We start from the raw sequence: 16,376 nt of genomic DNA on the forward strand, positions 1-16,376 counted from the left end.
CCAAAGAACCACTGTCCCCTGCTTGAGGCGTGATCTCTGCCTGCTCTGCATCACCCCAGCCTCGCTATACATACAGACTAGAGCTTTGTGTACCTCCCTCCTGTGGAGAGATGTCTTCCTCCTCCATCGACTCCTCCTCATCCTCCTCACAAAGTGTCCCCTGCCTAGGCCTTTGTGAGGAAGCACGTAGCGCAGACTGTCCAGAAGCAGATGGCATTTGGGACTCCTCATCCTCCACCTCTTCCAAAACCTCATCCCTTAATGCTTGCAGTGTTTTTTGAAGCATGCAGATAAGGGGGACAGTCATGCTGACTAGTGCATCATCTGCACTCGCCATCCACGTGGAATCATCGAAGGCACACAAAACGAAGCAGTTGTCCATCATAGAGGCCCGCTCAGTGGTGCTGAAGTGTGACTGGCGCACATTGCGACTTGTTTGCGCCTGATGCAGCTGGTACTCCATGACTGCTGCCTGCTGCTCACACAACCGCTCCAACATATGTAATGTTGAATTCCACCTGGTGGGTAGGTCACATATGATGCGATGTTCCGGAAGGCGTAATCGGCGCTGCAGAGCAGCAAGGCGCGATCTTGCCATGCTGGAACGCCGCAAGTGAGCGCACTCTATGCAGACCTTGTGCAGCAGTGCATCAAGATCCGGATAGTCCCTCAGAAAGCTCTGCACGACCAAGTTGAGCACATGTGCCAGACATGGGATGTGAGTGAGGTTGCCAAGGCCAAGAGCTGCCACCAGATTTCGGCCATTGTCACACACTACCAAGCCCGGCTGGAGATTCGCTGGGAGAAACCACACGTCGCTCTCCTGCTTGATGGCATTTCAGAGCTCCTGCACTGTGTAGCTTCGATTCCCCAATGAAATTAATTTCAGTACGGCCTGTTGACGTTTGGCCACGGCTGTGCTCATATCGGTCGTAACAGGCTCCTGTTGCGCTGTTTTAGAGGAACTGGAGTAGGAGGAGGAGTCAGTGTGTACAGACTGGATTCCTGCAATCCGTGGAGTTGGCAGAACACGTAGAGCGCCACTCTCCAGATCTGTACCCGGCTCCACAACATTGACCCAATGGGCAGTGAGGGATCGTCCCTGTCCATGGTTACTGGTCCACGCATCGGTGGTCAGGTGGACCTTGCTACTGATGTCGTTTAGTAGCGCATGTTTTATGTTTGCCTCCACATATTTCTGCAGGGCAGGGACAGCTCGCCTGCTGAAATAAAAGCGGCTGGGCACAGTGTATTGTGGGACTGCCAATGCCATGAAGTCCCGGAAGGTCTCAGTCTCCACCAGCCTGAATGACAGCATTTCAAGGGCCAGTAGTTTGGCAATGCCAGCATTCAGAGCCTGTGCTCGGGGATGGTTTGCCGAGTATGGCCGCCTTTTCTCCCATGCCTGTGCTACCGATGGCTGCCGAGTGGCCTGGGAGTGTGAGGATGATTTGGAACGTGGTGCTGTGGGTGGAATGTCACAGGGTCTCCGGACAACAGTGCCAGAGGTTCTTCCTTGGCGATCTTGTAAGGAAGCCGAACCAGCTGTGTGTGAGCTGGAGGAAAAGGCCCCAACACGAGCTGAAGAGGTGGTATGTGGTGCTGTACGTTGGCCTATGTCTTCAGTGTGTCTGTGTAACTCCAGCTCATGCTTGGTCCGCACATGTTTCCACATATTAGTGGTATTGAGGTTGCTGACATTTTTCCCTCTTTTGACTCTCTGATGACACAGCTTGCATTTGACAAAGCAAATGTCATCTGCAACTGTGTCAAAAAAGGACCATGCACTGCAAGTCTTGGGAGCGCCCTTTTTGCCTTTTGAAAGTGGAATGCTCCTAACGGGTGCCGAAGTGGAGGCTACAGGCAACCAAGTCTGCCCCCTCCCTCTCCCTCCAGTTTTGGTCGTTCGGGGAATCTCTTCCTCAGAGCTGCCCCCACCACCTTCCTGTTCCTCACGCCATGATGGGTCAAGGACCTCATCATCTACACTCCCCTCTTCAAACACCTGCCTCTCCTGGGTTGTCTCACCAGCACCGTACGCACCAGAAAGTGGTAACTGAGTCTCGTCATCATCTGATGCGTACTGAGGTGTGCTGACCATAGGCACTGGCCCACCCGCCTCTTCAGATTCAGAGGGACAAAGAAGTTGCGCATCACTGCATACTCCCTCTTCTTCACATTCTGGAATGCTGCTTGGCTGGCCCCCTCTTTCCAAACCAATAGATTCCGAGAACAGAAGTAGAGACTGTGATGGCTCCTGTCCAGGGGTCTCTGACTGCCTGGGCACTTTGGCAGGTGGTGAAGAGACAGATGGTTGCTCTTCGGTGCTCTGGCCCTGAGAGGATGTGGAAGTAATTGAAGTCGATGCGTTAGCTGCCATCCATCCGACAACGGCTTCAATTTGTTCCTCCCGCAGCAGTGGGGTACAGTGAGGTCCTACAAAGCTGCGCATAAAGGACTGTTGCCTGCTAAAACTGGGGGATGCTGACTCACTGGTGCCAACAGCAGGCACAGAATCCCCACGTCCTCTCCCTGCAGAATCCCCACGTCCTCTCCCTGCAGAATCCCCACGTCCTCTCCCTGCTGAAACTCCATGCCCACGGCCACGTGCCTTACTCCCTGCCTTCTTCATCTTGCTAGACTGAGAAAGTTAGGCAGAAAGGTACAAAGGGGGGCCTCAGGCTAATTTCACACTTGCTTTTTTTTGCAGTGCGTTTTTCCCGCAAAAAAACGCATTGAAAAAACGCATACAAAAGCATACAACTGCTGCATTTTTTTCAAGCATTTTTATGAGCATGCATGAAAAAAACGCAGCGTTTTTATGCGTTTGTATGCGTTTTTAGTGCGTTTTTACCGCGTTTGCGTTTTTTCCAAACATTAGGTGGCCCCTCACACTAACCCAAACCATGACTTTACTAACCCTAACCCTGACCCTAACCCTAACCCTGACCCTAACCCTTAACCAAACCATACTTAACCCTAACCCAAACCCTAAACCCTAACTAACCCTAACCCTGACCCTAACCCTAACCCTAACCAAACCATACTTAACCCTAACCCAAACCCTAAACCCTAACTAACCCTAACCCTGACCCTAAACCTAACCCTTACCCTGACCCTAACCCTTACCCTGACCCTAACCCTTAACCAAACCATACTTAACCCTAACCCAAACCCTAAACCCTAACTAACCCTAACCCTGACCCTAAACCTAACCCTAACCCTAACCCTGACCCTAACCCTTAACCAAACCATACTTAACCCTAACTCAAACCCTAAACCCTAACTAACCCTGACCCTGACCCTAACCCTGACCCTAACCCCCCTTAACTAACCCTAACTCTAACCCAAACCCCTAAATTCCATGGTTAACAAAAAAAAACGCATGTGCAAAAAAACGCATACATAAGCATGCCAATGCGCACATATGCGCACCCATAGACTTATAATTGGTGTCTTGCTGTAAAAAAACGCATTGCGCGCGCATGCGTTTTTTTGAGGCAAGTCGGACGCCCAAAAAATGCAACAGGATGCATTTTGTGCGCCCGAGCGCATACCGCAAAAAAACGCATGCGCGGAAAAACGCGTACAAACGCATGTGTATGCGTACATAAGCGCATCCCATGCAAAGTATAGGAAAAAAACGCATGCGCTATTTAGCGCTAAAATACCGCGAAAAAAAACGCAAGTGTGAAACCAGCCTTAGTGTGCTTATTCCTGAACAGCTGGTTACAGGTATAAGAAACACTAATTTTATGAAGTGTGTGTGTGTCGACTACACTTTAATAGGAGATAATGTGGCCTACACAACTTTCAAATGTAGTGTTTGGTGAACTTTGCTGTTTTTTTTGGGGGGGGGGGGAAACTAAAAGGATGTGACCAAAGATTTGAAAGTCAGAGTATCACCAACTTTCTGGAGCTATTACAATGCAGGCAGTTAACCTACAATGCAAAAGATGAGGCTCCAAAAAAATTGGGTAATACTAATCTGGCTGCAGCTGAAGGGCACAAGCCAGAAAAAAGGCTCCTCTATCTACTCCTATATAGTGTTTGCAACCAACCAATGTAGATGGATATGGATGGATGCACACTAATAGGAGAAGAAAAAATGAGCTGCAATTAAAGAAAAATGTGTGAGGCATTGACACGCTGAGCGGCCTACAACCAGACGTAGCTGCAGGACACACTACTCAGCGTGAGCTGCACTCACACACAGTCAGAGACCTCTCAGACAGCCGTGAACAGTGCAGCTAAGTGGGCACTAGCACTGACAGGCTGCAGAAAGGCTCCACTGTGTACTACTAGAGTGTTTGCAACCACCGTATATGGATACGGATGGATGCACACTAATAGGAGAAAAAATGAGCTGCAATAAAAGAAAAATGTGTGAGGCAGTGACACGCTGAGCGGCCTACAACCAGACGTAGCTGCAGGACACACTACTCAGCATGAGCTGCACTCACACACAGTCAGAGACCTCTCAGACAGCCGTGAACAGTGCAGCTAAGTGGGCACTAGCACTGACAGGCTGCAGAAAGGCTCCGCTGTCTACTACTAGTGTTTGCAACCAACGTATATGGATACGGATGGAAGCACACTAGATAGAATTTTTTTAAAATAAGCAGCTCAAAAAGAAAGGCACGCTGGGCGGTGAGGCACGCTGGGCAGCCTACAACCAGACGTGGCTGCAGGACCCACTCCACAGCGTGAGCTGCACTCACACAGCCCTTGCAGACAGCTGTGAACACTGCTGCTAGGGAAAAGCAAGCTACATTGGTGGTTTATGTAGCCTGGGTAAAGCACAAAATTGTTTTGAGAATCGCTATTTCTAACTGTCCCTCACAGTCTTCAACAGCAGCCTGTCCCTAACTGAATTCACAGCAGAGTGACCAGAAATGGCGGTGGCAGTGGCTTTTATAGTGCATCATGACATCATTTCAGCAGCCAATCACAGCCATGCCAATAGTTAACATGCCTACATGCCTAACAGGATGTGCCCACACTTATGAGGAATCCCATTGGCTGAATCAAAGCGAGCAGGCTGATAGCATTATGGGAACTTCCGATTCCGGTATCCGATATGAAAAAAGTATCGGAAGTCAGTATCTGAATTCCGATACAGATAATATCGGCCGATACCCGATACTTGCGGTATCGGAAAGCTCATCACTAGTGAGGACCCATTCATTTTGGAATTATTACAATTAAATATCTCATAGGCAACTTTACCCAATGTTACTACTGTACTTTTGTTTTGCAGATGGCCCAGATAAGATACAAATAGATGGAGCAGTACTTGTGAACCCTGGTTCTCCAGTCACTTTAACGTGTTCTGCTAATTCTTTCCCACCTCCTGAATACCAATGGAAAATCAATGGCACAGACTTAGAGGGAAAGACAAGCAAATATAAGATTAGTAAAGCTGCACCTAAGGATCGCGGACTGTACACATGTGTGGCGAGGAACCCCGTGACTCTTCTGTCTGCTAATGGCTCTGCATATGTGAGTGTGACTGCAGGTAAAGGCATAAAGAAATGGTTTCATTGCTAATACATCTGTTTTACAGTTTAAGATAGTTGAAATATTGCCAGATTTAGTATATGTATTTATGGTTGCAAATCCTAGAGAACCATTCAGTCCCTTCCTTTTGGATCTACTAAAACTGATGTAGATCAGTAAAGATGAGAAAAGGTTTTGAAATTCAAATTTTTCACCTTGGATGAATTCTGCTAGTAAGCGTGATTGGCGGCTAATCAATTCACCGCAAATCAAAAGCATCTCAAAGCTTTAAATTTAGCCTTAAAAGATGTCTGTAGGATTCTTTCCAATCCCTTTCAAGCTCATTAATGAAAACACAGCCTTAGCAATGCCATTGTGTTTAGTGATGGGCGAGTCCTAAATTACTCGGAATCGCTTGACTCTAGCGAGTCCGAGCCCGGGACTCGCTACTCATTGCGAGTCTAGCGAGTCCAATGTTAATGAATGGGGAAGCGAGTCTTAGCGAGTAATGTGCGATTTACAAATTACAAAGGAACATAACAGATTCTATATTTGCGAGTCCCGAATCCAGTATACAGGACTCGGGATTCGTAGACTCGCTCAGACTCGCTCTCACAATCGCTGTGTGTTGACATAGGCTGTCTTGGAAACTTGTAGGAACATAACAGATTCTGTATAAGCGAGTCCCGAATCCAGTATACAGAACTCGGAATCGTAGACTCGCTCAGACTCGCTGTTGACAGCGATGTGATATAGCGAGTCTAGCGAGTGAGAAAAAAAAAACTCTGACAAAACTAGGATTGCCATTGACTTGCATTGGACTCGTTACTGTGCGAGTAATCACTGGGAGACTCGCCGAGTAACGAGTCCAGCGAGTCCCTTACTATTCGCAGAGTAACGAGTCCTAGCGAGTAGACTCGCCCATCCCTAATTGTGTTCTCAACATGCTTTTTTGATGGAAAATGCTTACTATCTTACTATTTATCGACATGCTGTGTAGTTGGAGCAAGACATGGCTTTTTAACAAGCTTTGGTCCAAAAATTATCCCTTTTTTGTGGAATAGCAACATGTTGAGTATTTGTAAACTAGAATTGCAATAGTTTGTTTTTTGTTAGCCATCAAAACCGTATTATCTAGTGATGAGCGAGCATGCTAGCCACTAATTGGTGCTCGCCCGAGCATCTCACTGCTCGAGATGCTCAGAGCTCGCCGAATATTTCCTGGGTTGCTTGGCGGGAGCTCAGGTCCCCGCCCTGCATGTTTGGCACTCTTTAGAGAGCCATCGAACATGCAGGGATTGTCTGCCATACACTGTAATGCCGCATCCATGTTGGTTGTGGCATTACAGTAATTGGCTGGCCGCACAACGTCATCAGGTCTATATCAGACCTGGCGCTGCCATGCTCGTCACAGTCTGCTCCGGAATCAGCCAGTTTAGGGAGAGTTGCTGCTGAGATAGGGAAAGATTTGCTTGTGTGTTAGTTAGTGTAGGTATACCACAATATTTGACACATATCCATCTCCACTAACATTCCTTCTGAGAACTAATAAAGCTGCAGAGATATCAGTGCTAGGCAGGCAGGCACTGAATGTGGCAGACTGCAGTGTATATTGCAAGAGGGTCCATTGCAGTTCTGTCTGCTGCTGCTATAACAGATATTTGTAGACATAGCCCCAGGTATCAGGGGCCAGGAATAATTTTTTTGGGATCTGAATCCTGATTCTTTGCTGAAAAAGCAATCAAGAGCACATTGTTTTTCTGCTCCATTTGCTTGTAGGCACTGCAGAATACAGCCAGATCCTTTCCATATTACATCGTAAAAATCCAGCTATTTTAAACAGGAGTTTGTCTGTCTCAGGGAACACATGTCAGTGCACTAAAAATTGTGTCATTTCAGGCCTCCATTTAATTTTATTTGCCGTGTGGAATAAAGCAAATTAAATCAACACATGTGAGTGCTGGGATTTCCTCTTTTCTTGGATGAATCATTCTCTCCACGTACACCACGATATCGACTGGAGTGCTGACTATTTTTCATTATCATGTGGATGATATAGGAACTGACCCAACCTGCCAGGAGGACATTCAGAGCAAGGACAACAGCACACAGGGGGAGGGAGGCCTAGCACCCCAACAAGCAGGAAGAGGCAATGTGGTGGCCGCAGACAGAAGGAGGGCAACCGTTCCCCGTAACACCAACATGACAGAAGTTGCCAGTGCAACTGTTAGGTCTTTCCGAGTCTGGTTGTTTTTTAATGACTCTGCCGATAACCCCAAATAGGCCATTTGCACCACCTGCCAGGCCAGCGTCAGCAGTGGTAGCAAAACTACCAGCCTGACCACCAACAACATGATCAGACACATGGAAGCGAAGCACCTGACTTTGTGGGTCGAACCCCCACGGTCCAGGAACAGTGTCTTAAGGTGACACCACTGCTTCTTCTGCTGTTGTGTGTGCAAGCCAATCCCCTATCCATGGTGTATGCAAAGATGCCTCCTGCCCTACACCTGTCATTGCACACACTCAACTAGCACCATCATCAAGCACGTCCACGTCCTTGTCCCAGCGCAGAGTTCAGTTATCCATACCCCAGTTCTTGGAACGCAAGCGCAAATACGCAGCCAAAGCTGTTGTGAACACTTTTGACCTGGCTTCTGAGTTTGTGCTCCCTCTGGTGGTTGCTGCTGGTAATGGAGCTGGTCTGGCTGACCGAAGTTAATCACCTGAGGATGATGATTGGAGGTCAGGTGTTACAGACTGGAGAGATTTAAGTGAGCAACCTTCCCTCAGTTGTTGCCGGTGATATGGTTTGCTTCCTGAGCACTTTGGAAGTCTGCTTGCCACCTGCTCTGTCCTGCATCTTTCAGATAAGTTATTTGTCTTCTTGAATCTGTTTACATTTTGTTCCATTTTGCTTTTCTCTGATTGCTGCTTTGCTGGTGTGAGTCCAGCCTGGTTTCCTGTTGGGACCTGTGCTGGACTCTGTTTCATATGCCACAGCTTGTCAGTTTTTTCAGTATCTATAGTCCCCTGTTATAACAGTATCTTTGCTTTGCATCCAGCCTACACCAGGATTCTGATTTAGTGGGGGAGAGGTCGTGTGGCCTCAGTATTTTTGCATATCAGACGTGTTGGATTTTTCTTAGGGGGTTTTGCGTGATTGTGTGGGGAGGAGGACTCCCAGACATTGAATGGGCAGGTACCCAGGGGACTGCCATCAGGGTTCCTGAGGGAACGATACTGGGGGGACAGTAAAAGGAAAGACTTGACTGAAGTTGTCAAGGAAACAGGGGGCGGGGCAAGCTTAAAAGGAGCAGGGGGCGCGCTGAAGTGGCAGTTGACAGAGAGCCGGACAACAGACAGGAAGCCATGTGAGAGAGAGAGGACTGAGGGAGCGGATGGTGTGTTGTGGAGAGACTGGCAGGGGCCTGTGAAAGGAAAGCTGCGGACTTACCGACAAGTGACACGTGAGAGCCTTTCACCGGCGGCCGCTTCCCTCATACGGTCGCATACAGCCGCCCCGCTGTTTCCTGCCCTGTTGTGACAAGCCCACGACCTCCACTGACCGCTGCGATGTCAGACCATTCTTTACATCGGTCAGGACACTGCCCCCCTGCCTTCTCCCACAGCTGCGGCCCTGTCATCACCGGCCCCAGGGGGCGCCACCTCGCAACAGGCAGCAGTAGAGGCCCCTGTCCGGTGTGCTAAGGGACCCTGAGCAGAGGTTGGTGAACGGTTATATTTAGAGACTGCGTCATAACTCCGCGGTGAGACTAGAGCCGCAAGGAGACGCCTGTTGCCCCCATCGGCCCCGTTTCTTCAGGGCCTGTTGCGCCCCACCGGCATCGTTTCTTCAGGGCCTGTTGCACCCCACCGGCATCGTTTCTTCAGGGCCTGTTGCACCCCACCGGCAGCATTTCTTCAGGGCTTGTTGCGCCCCACCGGCATCATTCCTTCAGGGCCTGTTGCGCCCCACCAGCATTGTTTCTTCAGGGCCTGTTGCGCCCCATCGGTATCGTTTCGTCAGGGCCTGTTGCGCCCCACCGGCCTCGTCTCTTCAGGGCCTGTCGATAAGGACCCGAAGTTTGGTCATACGTGGCCTATAGCACCCGGGCAAACCAGGTTAGTCGCATTTACAATAAGAAAGTGTTGTTAGGTTTGTTGAGTCCCTGCGTGGACTGGTTGTTGTTAATACTTTTTGTTTGCTCAAAATAGCCCCAGTGGCTACAGTTTATAAAAGTTTATTCCACAAACCACACTCAGTCTCGTGTCTCGTCACTGCATCCTGCGAACCTTCTGAACCCTACAATTGCAGACAGTATCCTTTCCTGTCCTGTTCTATCTAGACAGTTTGGGCCCCATCATTTGCTTACTCTATTTTCTGCCTGTTTTTGTGCCTCATCTTGTCTCACCGGCAATATATGTTCGGGGGCTATCTTTTCCTTTGGGGTTCTACTCTGGGGCAGTTTAGCTTTCCCATTTCTCTCTTTAGGTTTAGTTAAGTCTTTGGCTGTGCCTAGGCATCTAGGGCATCATAGGTACATCCTATGACTACTTCTAGTTGTGTCGCCAGTTTAGGGGTCTGCAATCCGCCAAGCTACCAACCTCTCTGGTTATCTGGTTGCCTAGCCTATTTCCCTGCTATCCTCCTCGGTTACCTAATCATAACACAAAGCTCCACAGGCCACACTACCAAATTCACACATTTCTCGACTGCTTGAGCTCAAAATGTTGCCTTTTAGGTTCATAGAGAAGGAAGCTTTTCGCAACCTGATGGCAGCGGCCATTTCTCGGTACTCAGTTCCCAGCCCCCATTATTTCTCAAGGTGTGCTGTCCCCGCATTACCCAAGCACGTGTCCCACAACATTAGCTTGCCCTCAACAATGCAGTTACTTCGAAAGTCCACCTAACCACAGACACGTGGACAAGTGCTTGTGGGGAGGAATGGTACATTTCACTGGGTTAACATATTGGAAGCCGGAACCCAGTCAGACCTTGGGATGGAACATGTCATCCCAACACCAAGGATCGCAGACCCTAGGTAAATCAGGGTTGCCCCCACAGTCTACAGCTACTGCACCTCATCTTCATCCTCTTCAGCCTCCATCTCAGAAATGACCACATCAGTCACAGGCTGGTAGCACTGCAGCACTGCCTCAGCCAAGCGGCAGCAGGCTGTGCTGAAGCTAATATACTTAAGTAACAAACCGCACAATATTGAAGAGTTGTGGACAGCTCTGAAAGAACAGGCAGATCTGTGGCTGACACCGCTGAACCTACAGCCATGCATGGTCATGTGAGACAATGGCCGGAACCTGGTGGCGGCTCTGAGGCGAGCTCACACACGTACCATGGCTGGCCCATATGCTTAACCTTGTGGTTCAGCGGTTTCTCAAAACCTACCCGAAGGCTGCTGGAGTTGCTTGTTAAAGTACGCTGCCTGTGTGCCCATTTTAGAAAGTCAACTACAGCTTCCGCCTCCTTTGCCGTGCTTCAGCAGTGTTTGCACCTTTCAGTTCACCGACTGGTGTGTGATGTCCACACGCGTTGGAACTCTACACTGCAGATTTGGGAAGGATTTGTGAGCAGAAGAGAGCAGTTGTTGACTACCAGTATCAACAAGGCCTTCAGTATTCAGTTCAGACTCCACACATAAGACCTCAGGAGTGAACATGGATGTCAGACATATGTACCATCCTCCAAAACTTTGAGGTCTCCACCAAGATGGTGAGCGGTGATGGCGCCATAATTAGCATCACCATCCTGTTTCTCTGTCTTCTGAAACACTCTCTGCTCACAATCAAAGAGGATGCATTGCAGGCAGAGCACAATGAGATGAAGCAAGGAACCATAAACACACCACCCAGCCTCATGTCATCCCAACATGGTTTGGTTGACAATGAGGAAGAGGAGGAGGAAAAACAGAAGCTAATTTAATGCGCTATAGACGGTACTACCTCCACAACTGTCATACCGTCTGTTCAGCGTGGATGGCCTGAGGACAGGGAAGAGGAGGAGCAGAGCATGGTCAGTCGTTCTCTTGGTGAGGACATGGAAGTCTTGCCTGTTAGCAGTCTGGCACGCATGGCTGTTTGTTACACTGCCTTTCCCGTGAACCTCGTGTTCGCAATATTTTGGGAGACAGACATTACTGGTTGGTGACACTTCTAGACCCACACTACAAGGAGAACTTTCTATCTCTTATTCCTAAGGTGGACAGGTCTACTAAAATGGGGCAGTACCAGAAGGCCCTTTTTGCGGAATTATTAAAAAAAACTCTCATCTGAAAAACGCTGGCGGCAGAGGTCATAGTTCCTTGGACAACCAAGGAGTACAGGCTAAAGAGACACAACTCCAAACCAGCAGAGGCAGGGGAACACTCTCAAAGTTCTGGGAGAGTTTTTTCAGTCACTCACATTGAACAGGCCCTGAGGTGTGGGCTACTCTCACAAGGAGTGCAAAACTTTGGAAGATGCTGAGAGAGTACCTTGCTGACCGTACCAACGTCTTTCATGATTTATCTGTATAAGTATTGGGTATCCAAGCTGGACACCTGACTTGAACTGGCTCGCTACGCCTTGGAGGTCCTGGTCTGCCCTGCCGCTAGCATTTTGTGAGAGCAGGTTTTTAGTGCCGCTGGTGGATTTATAATTGATAAGCGCATCCGCCTGTCAACTGAAAATGCTGACGTGCTTGTAAGGGAGGGACAAGACTGTAGTCGTGACCTGAGATTCTTCCCTTCAGCATACCTGCATCTCCACATCCAGACTTCCCTGGGCACTTCCCAGTCGATGACGGTCCCTCCTCCAGGCGACCCCCAGCGTCGGAGACAGTCCAGGTTAACCTGAACACTCTCCTTACTTAATACTTCACATGTTACATCCACAGTTGGCACATCATGATATTCACTTGGTTCCTCATCTTTCCCTGTCACTTCTGTGCAGTACAAGCCCGGACCGGACTGTCCTAGACTGCTTCCAAGTTCCTTCCTGGCCTGACCTCAAAATGATGACAATTCTTTCTGCCTGTTTTGCCCCAGACTCAAATTATCAGTCACCAGGTTTGGTTGCCTCTGGTAAAGCATCTGGCCCGTTTTTACCGAAGTTGTCGAAGCTCCGACTTCCTTCATCTCCTCAGCCCAACTGGCTCCTGCCCTTAAAGCATCTTCCCAGGCGTTGAGTCACCACATCTTTACTTTCCTGCACTGGCCCACTGCTATGACACACAGTGGCCATGGGTAACGTGGGCTGCAGCTCTTTAACGTTACGTGGCTGCCAAGTTGTCCGGGCCTATAGCCAATGTGGACACTTGGGCACCCTGACCCTGTCTGACCTAACTTCCTAGAAACTTCTGTCTTACTACCCGCCAGCCCCTCCTACTCTTGGCCCTCTATAAACATCCTATAAGCTAGAAACTCCTATAAACTTCTGTCTTACTACCCGCCAGCCCATCCTACACTTGGACCTCTATAAACATCCTATAAGCTATACCTGTAATGTCCACTAGTATGCCCCCATCTAGTGGCCCACAACAGAACTACACTTACCCTATGTATAAGAACTATATACTAAAGAGCCCTCCTCTAATGTCCCAAAAGGATGCACTTACCCTAGACTGTACATGAATATCAGTATTCATCACATTACATTATATACAGTACAACACTTAGAAACACAGTCTCCAAAGCATGTTGACACATAAATGTGTCAGTTCCAAAAATATGAGTGGTAATACATGTTCCTATGTAGCAGTACCGCAAGCATTTATCATAGACATTAACAACATTAGCAATATGAAAACATTAACAGATCAAAGACAATTAGAGAAAGGGAAGCAAGGAGGTAATTCTATCTCATCCCCTTACAGGCTGACTCTTATAAAAATGAACAAGGGCTGGATTGGGCCAGACTTCTCGACACCACCGAATGATAACAGCATAATATAAACTGAGATCTAGTGTATTCTTTTGGGAGGCCTATTCCCATGCACCTCTTCACACCCACACATGGATATATGCTTCCTGATTTTGGCTATTTGCTGTTGCCCTCCTCCTTCTCCTCATCCTCATCCTCCACCACCATATCACCAGGGTGACCGTGGTCCGTGATGCAACAGAGTGTTTTATGCCCCTATAAAAAAAAATGTATGCAGAATCTTCATGTATACCTCCCAGGGGTAAATGTTTGTCAGCCCATACACTTAGTGCATGGGCATTAAAAGTATAGGAGACCCGCTGCTTTTTAATGGGACAATTTTTTTATGAGGCATTCCTCCACGTCTCTTCCAAGGGGCATTGATTTTGGCCAGGCCTTGCATTCGCTGTACAGGCAAACAGTATGTGAGTACCAACTTCGTAATAATGGGAACACTGCTTTCAGGAGGCCCTCCTGTACACTACCATTCAAAAGTTTGGGGTCACTCAGACAATTTTGTGTTTTCCATGAAAACTCATACTTTTATTAATCTAATGAGTTGCAAAATGAATTTAAAATCTAGTCCAGATATTGACAACGTTCGAAACAAAGATTTTTATTTGAAATAATAATTTTCTCCTTCAAACTTTGCTTTCGTTAAACAATGCTCCCTTTGCAGCAATTACAGCATTGCAGACCTTTGTCATTCTAGCAGTTAATTTGCTGAGGTAATATGGAGATTACCAAGTTGGTTTGGCTTGATGGGCACTTTTTGCGTATCATACGGTCAAGCTGCTGCCACAACAGCTCAATGGGGATGAGATCTGGTGACTGGCCACTCCATTACAGATAGAATACCAGCTGCCTGCTTCTTCCCTAAATAGTTCTTGCATAATTTGGAGGTGTGCTTTGGGTCATTGTCCTGCTGTAGGATAAAATTGGCTCCAATCAAGCGCTGTCCACAGGGTATGGCATGGCATTGCAAACTGGAGTGATAGCCTTCCTTATTCAAAATCCCTTTTACCTTGTACAAATCTCCCACTTTACCAGCACTAAAGCAACCCCAGACCATCACATTACCTCCACCATGCTTGACAGATGGCGTCAGGCACTCTTCCAGCATCTTTTCAGTTGTTCTGCATCTCACAAATGTTCTTCTGTGTTATCCAAACATCTCAAACTTGGATTTGTCTGTCCATAACACTTTTTACCAATCTTTCTCTGACCAATGTCTGTGTTCTTTTGCCCATATTAATCTTTTCCTTTTATTAGCCAGTCTCAGATATGGCTTTTTCTTTGCCACTCTGCCCTGAAGGCCAGCATCCCGGAGTCGCCTCTTCAGTGTAGACGTTGACATTGGCGTTTTGCGTGTACTATTTAATGAAGCTGCCAGTTGAGGACCTGTGAGGCATCGATTTCTCAAACTACAGACTCTAATGTACTTGTCTTGTTGCTCAGTTGTGCAGCAGGGCCTCCAACTTCTCTTTCTACTCTGGTTAGAGCCTGTTTGTGCTCTCCTCTGAAGGGAGTAGTACACACCGTTGTAGTCTCTTGGCAGTTTCTCGCATGGAATAGCCTTCATTTCTAAGTACAGGAATAGACTGTCGAGTTTCACATGAAAGTTCTTTTTTTCTGGCCATTTTGAGAGTTTAATGGAACCAACAAATGTAATGCTCCAGATTCTCAACTACCGCAAAGGAAGGTCAGGGTTATAGCTTCTCTAATCAGCCAAACTGTTTTCAACTGTGCTAACATACTTGCACAAGGGTTTTCAAGGGTATTCTAACCATTCATTAGCCTTCTTACACAGTTAACAAACACAAAATACCATAAGAACACTGGAGTGATGGTTGTTGGAAGTGGGCCTCTATACACCTATGAAGATATTGCACTACAAACCAGACATTTGCAGCTTGAATAGTCATTTGCCACATCAACAATGTATAGAGTACCATATATACTTGAGTATAAGCTGAGATTTTCAGCCCATTCTTTTGGGCTGAAAGTCCCCCTCTTGGCTTATATTTGAGTCATATACACCAGGGGGTCAGAAGGGAGGGGGTGTCAGGTCATACTTACCCGTCCTGACGCTGTCTCTTGAGCCCCCAGCTTCTCCGCGCTCTCCCTTCCTGCCTTCAGCGGTCACGTGGTACCGCTCATTAAAACTCATGAATATGCGCATATTCATGAGTTTTAATGAGAGGTACCACGTGACCGCTGAAGGCAGGAAGGGAGAGTGCGGAGAAGCTGGGGGCTCAAGAGACAGCATCAGTACGGGTAAGTATAGCGATACTCACCTGTCCCCCGGTCCATCGCTGCTTGCTGCTGTCTGGCACGTCATTTGTCAGTAACTTCAGACAGCAGAGGATGCGGTGACGTGGTTAGCATGCACCGCGCCCCCTGCAGTCTGAACGACACTGACCGATGACGTGCCAGACAGCAGCAAGCAGTCATGGACACAGGACAGGTGAGTATCTCAGGTGCCAGCAGTGACACCGGCACCTGACACATAGCGCCGGAGAGGTGAGTATGTCTTTTTTTATTCTTACATGCAGCAGCAGCGGCAGCACATGGGTCCATAATCTATTGAGCATCTTATGGGGGCAGCATATGGGGGCATAATCTATGGAGAATCTTATGGGGGAAGCATATGGGGGAATAATCTATGGAGCATCTTATGGGGCAGCATATGGGGGAACAATCTATGGAGCATCTTATGGGGGCAGCATATGGGGGAATAATCTATGGAGCATCTTATGGGGGCAGCATATGGGGAAACAATCTATGGAGCATCTTATGGGGGCAGCATATGGGGGCATAATCTATGGAGCATCTTTTGGGGGCAGCATATGGGGGCATAATCTATGGAGCATCTTTTGGGGGCAGCATATGGGGGAATAATCTATGGAGCTTCTTATGGGGGCAGCATATGGGGGAATAATCTATGGAGCATTTTCCAC

At 48.0% G+C, this 16,376-nt stretch overlaps 1 protein-coding gene across 3 annotated transcripts in view; it reads left to right on the forward strand.

The window, feature by feature from the left end:
- Positions 1–16,376, forward strand: part of LOC141085429 (cell adhesion molecule CEACAM8-like) — a 191,576-nt gene that overhangs the window by 116,239 nt on the left and 58,961 nt on the right. For 2 of the 3 annotated variants that reach the window (XM_073570788.1, XM_073570789.1), the window contains exon 5: positions 5,261–5,518. The exons of the other annotated variant lie outside the window; for it this stretch is intronic. In XM_073570788.1, coding sequence (XP_073426889.1) covers positions 5,261–5,518 — 258 coding nt within the window. The remainder of the gene's footprint in view (positions 1–5,260; positions 5,519–16,376) is intronic. 3 annotated transcript variants of the gene reach the window in all.

Source organism: Dendrobates tinctorius, unplaced genomic scaffold (genome assembly GCF_039654945.1).
Source record: "Dendrobates tinctorius isolate UK_male_01 unplaced genomic scaffold, ASM3965494v1 ptg000028l, whole genome shotgun sequence".
Taxonomy (NCBI): Eukaryota; Metazoa; Chordata; class Amphibia; order Anura; family Dendrobatidae; genus Dendrobates; species Dendrobates tinctorius.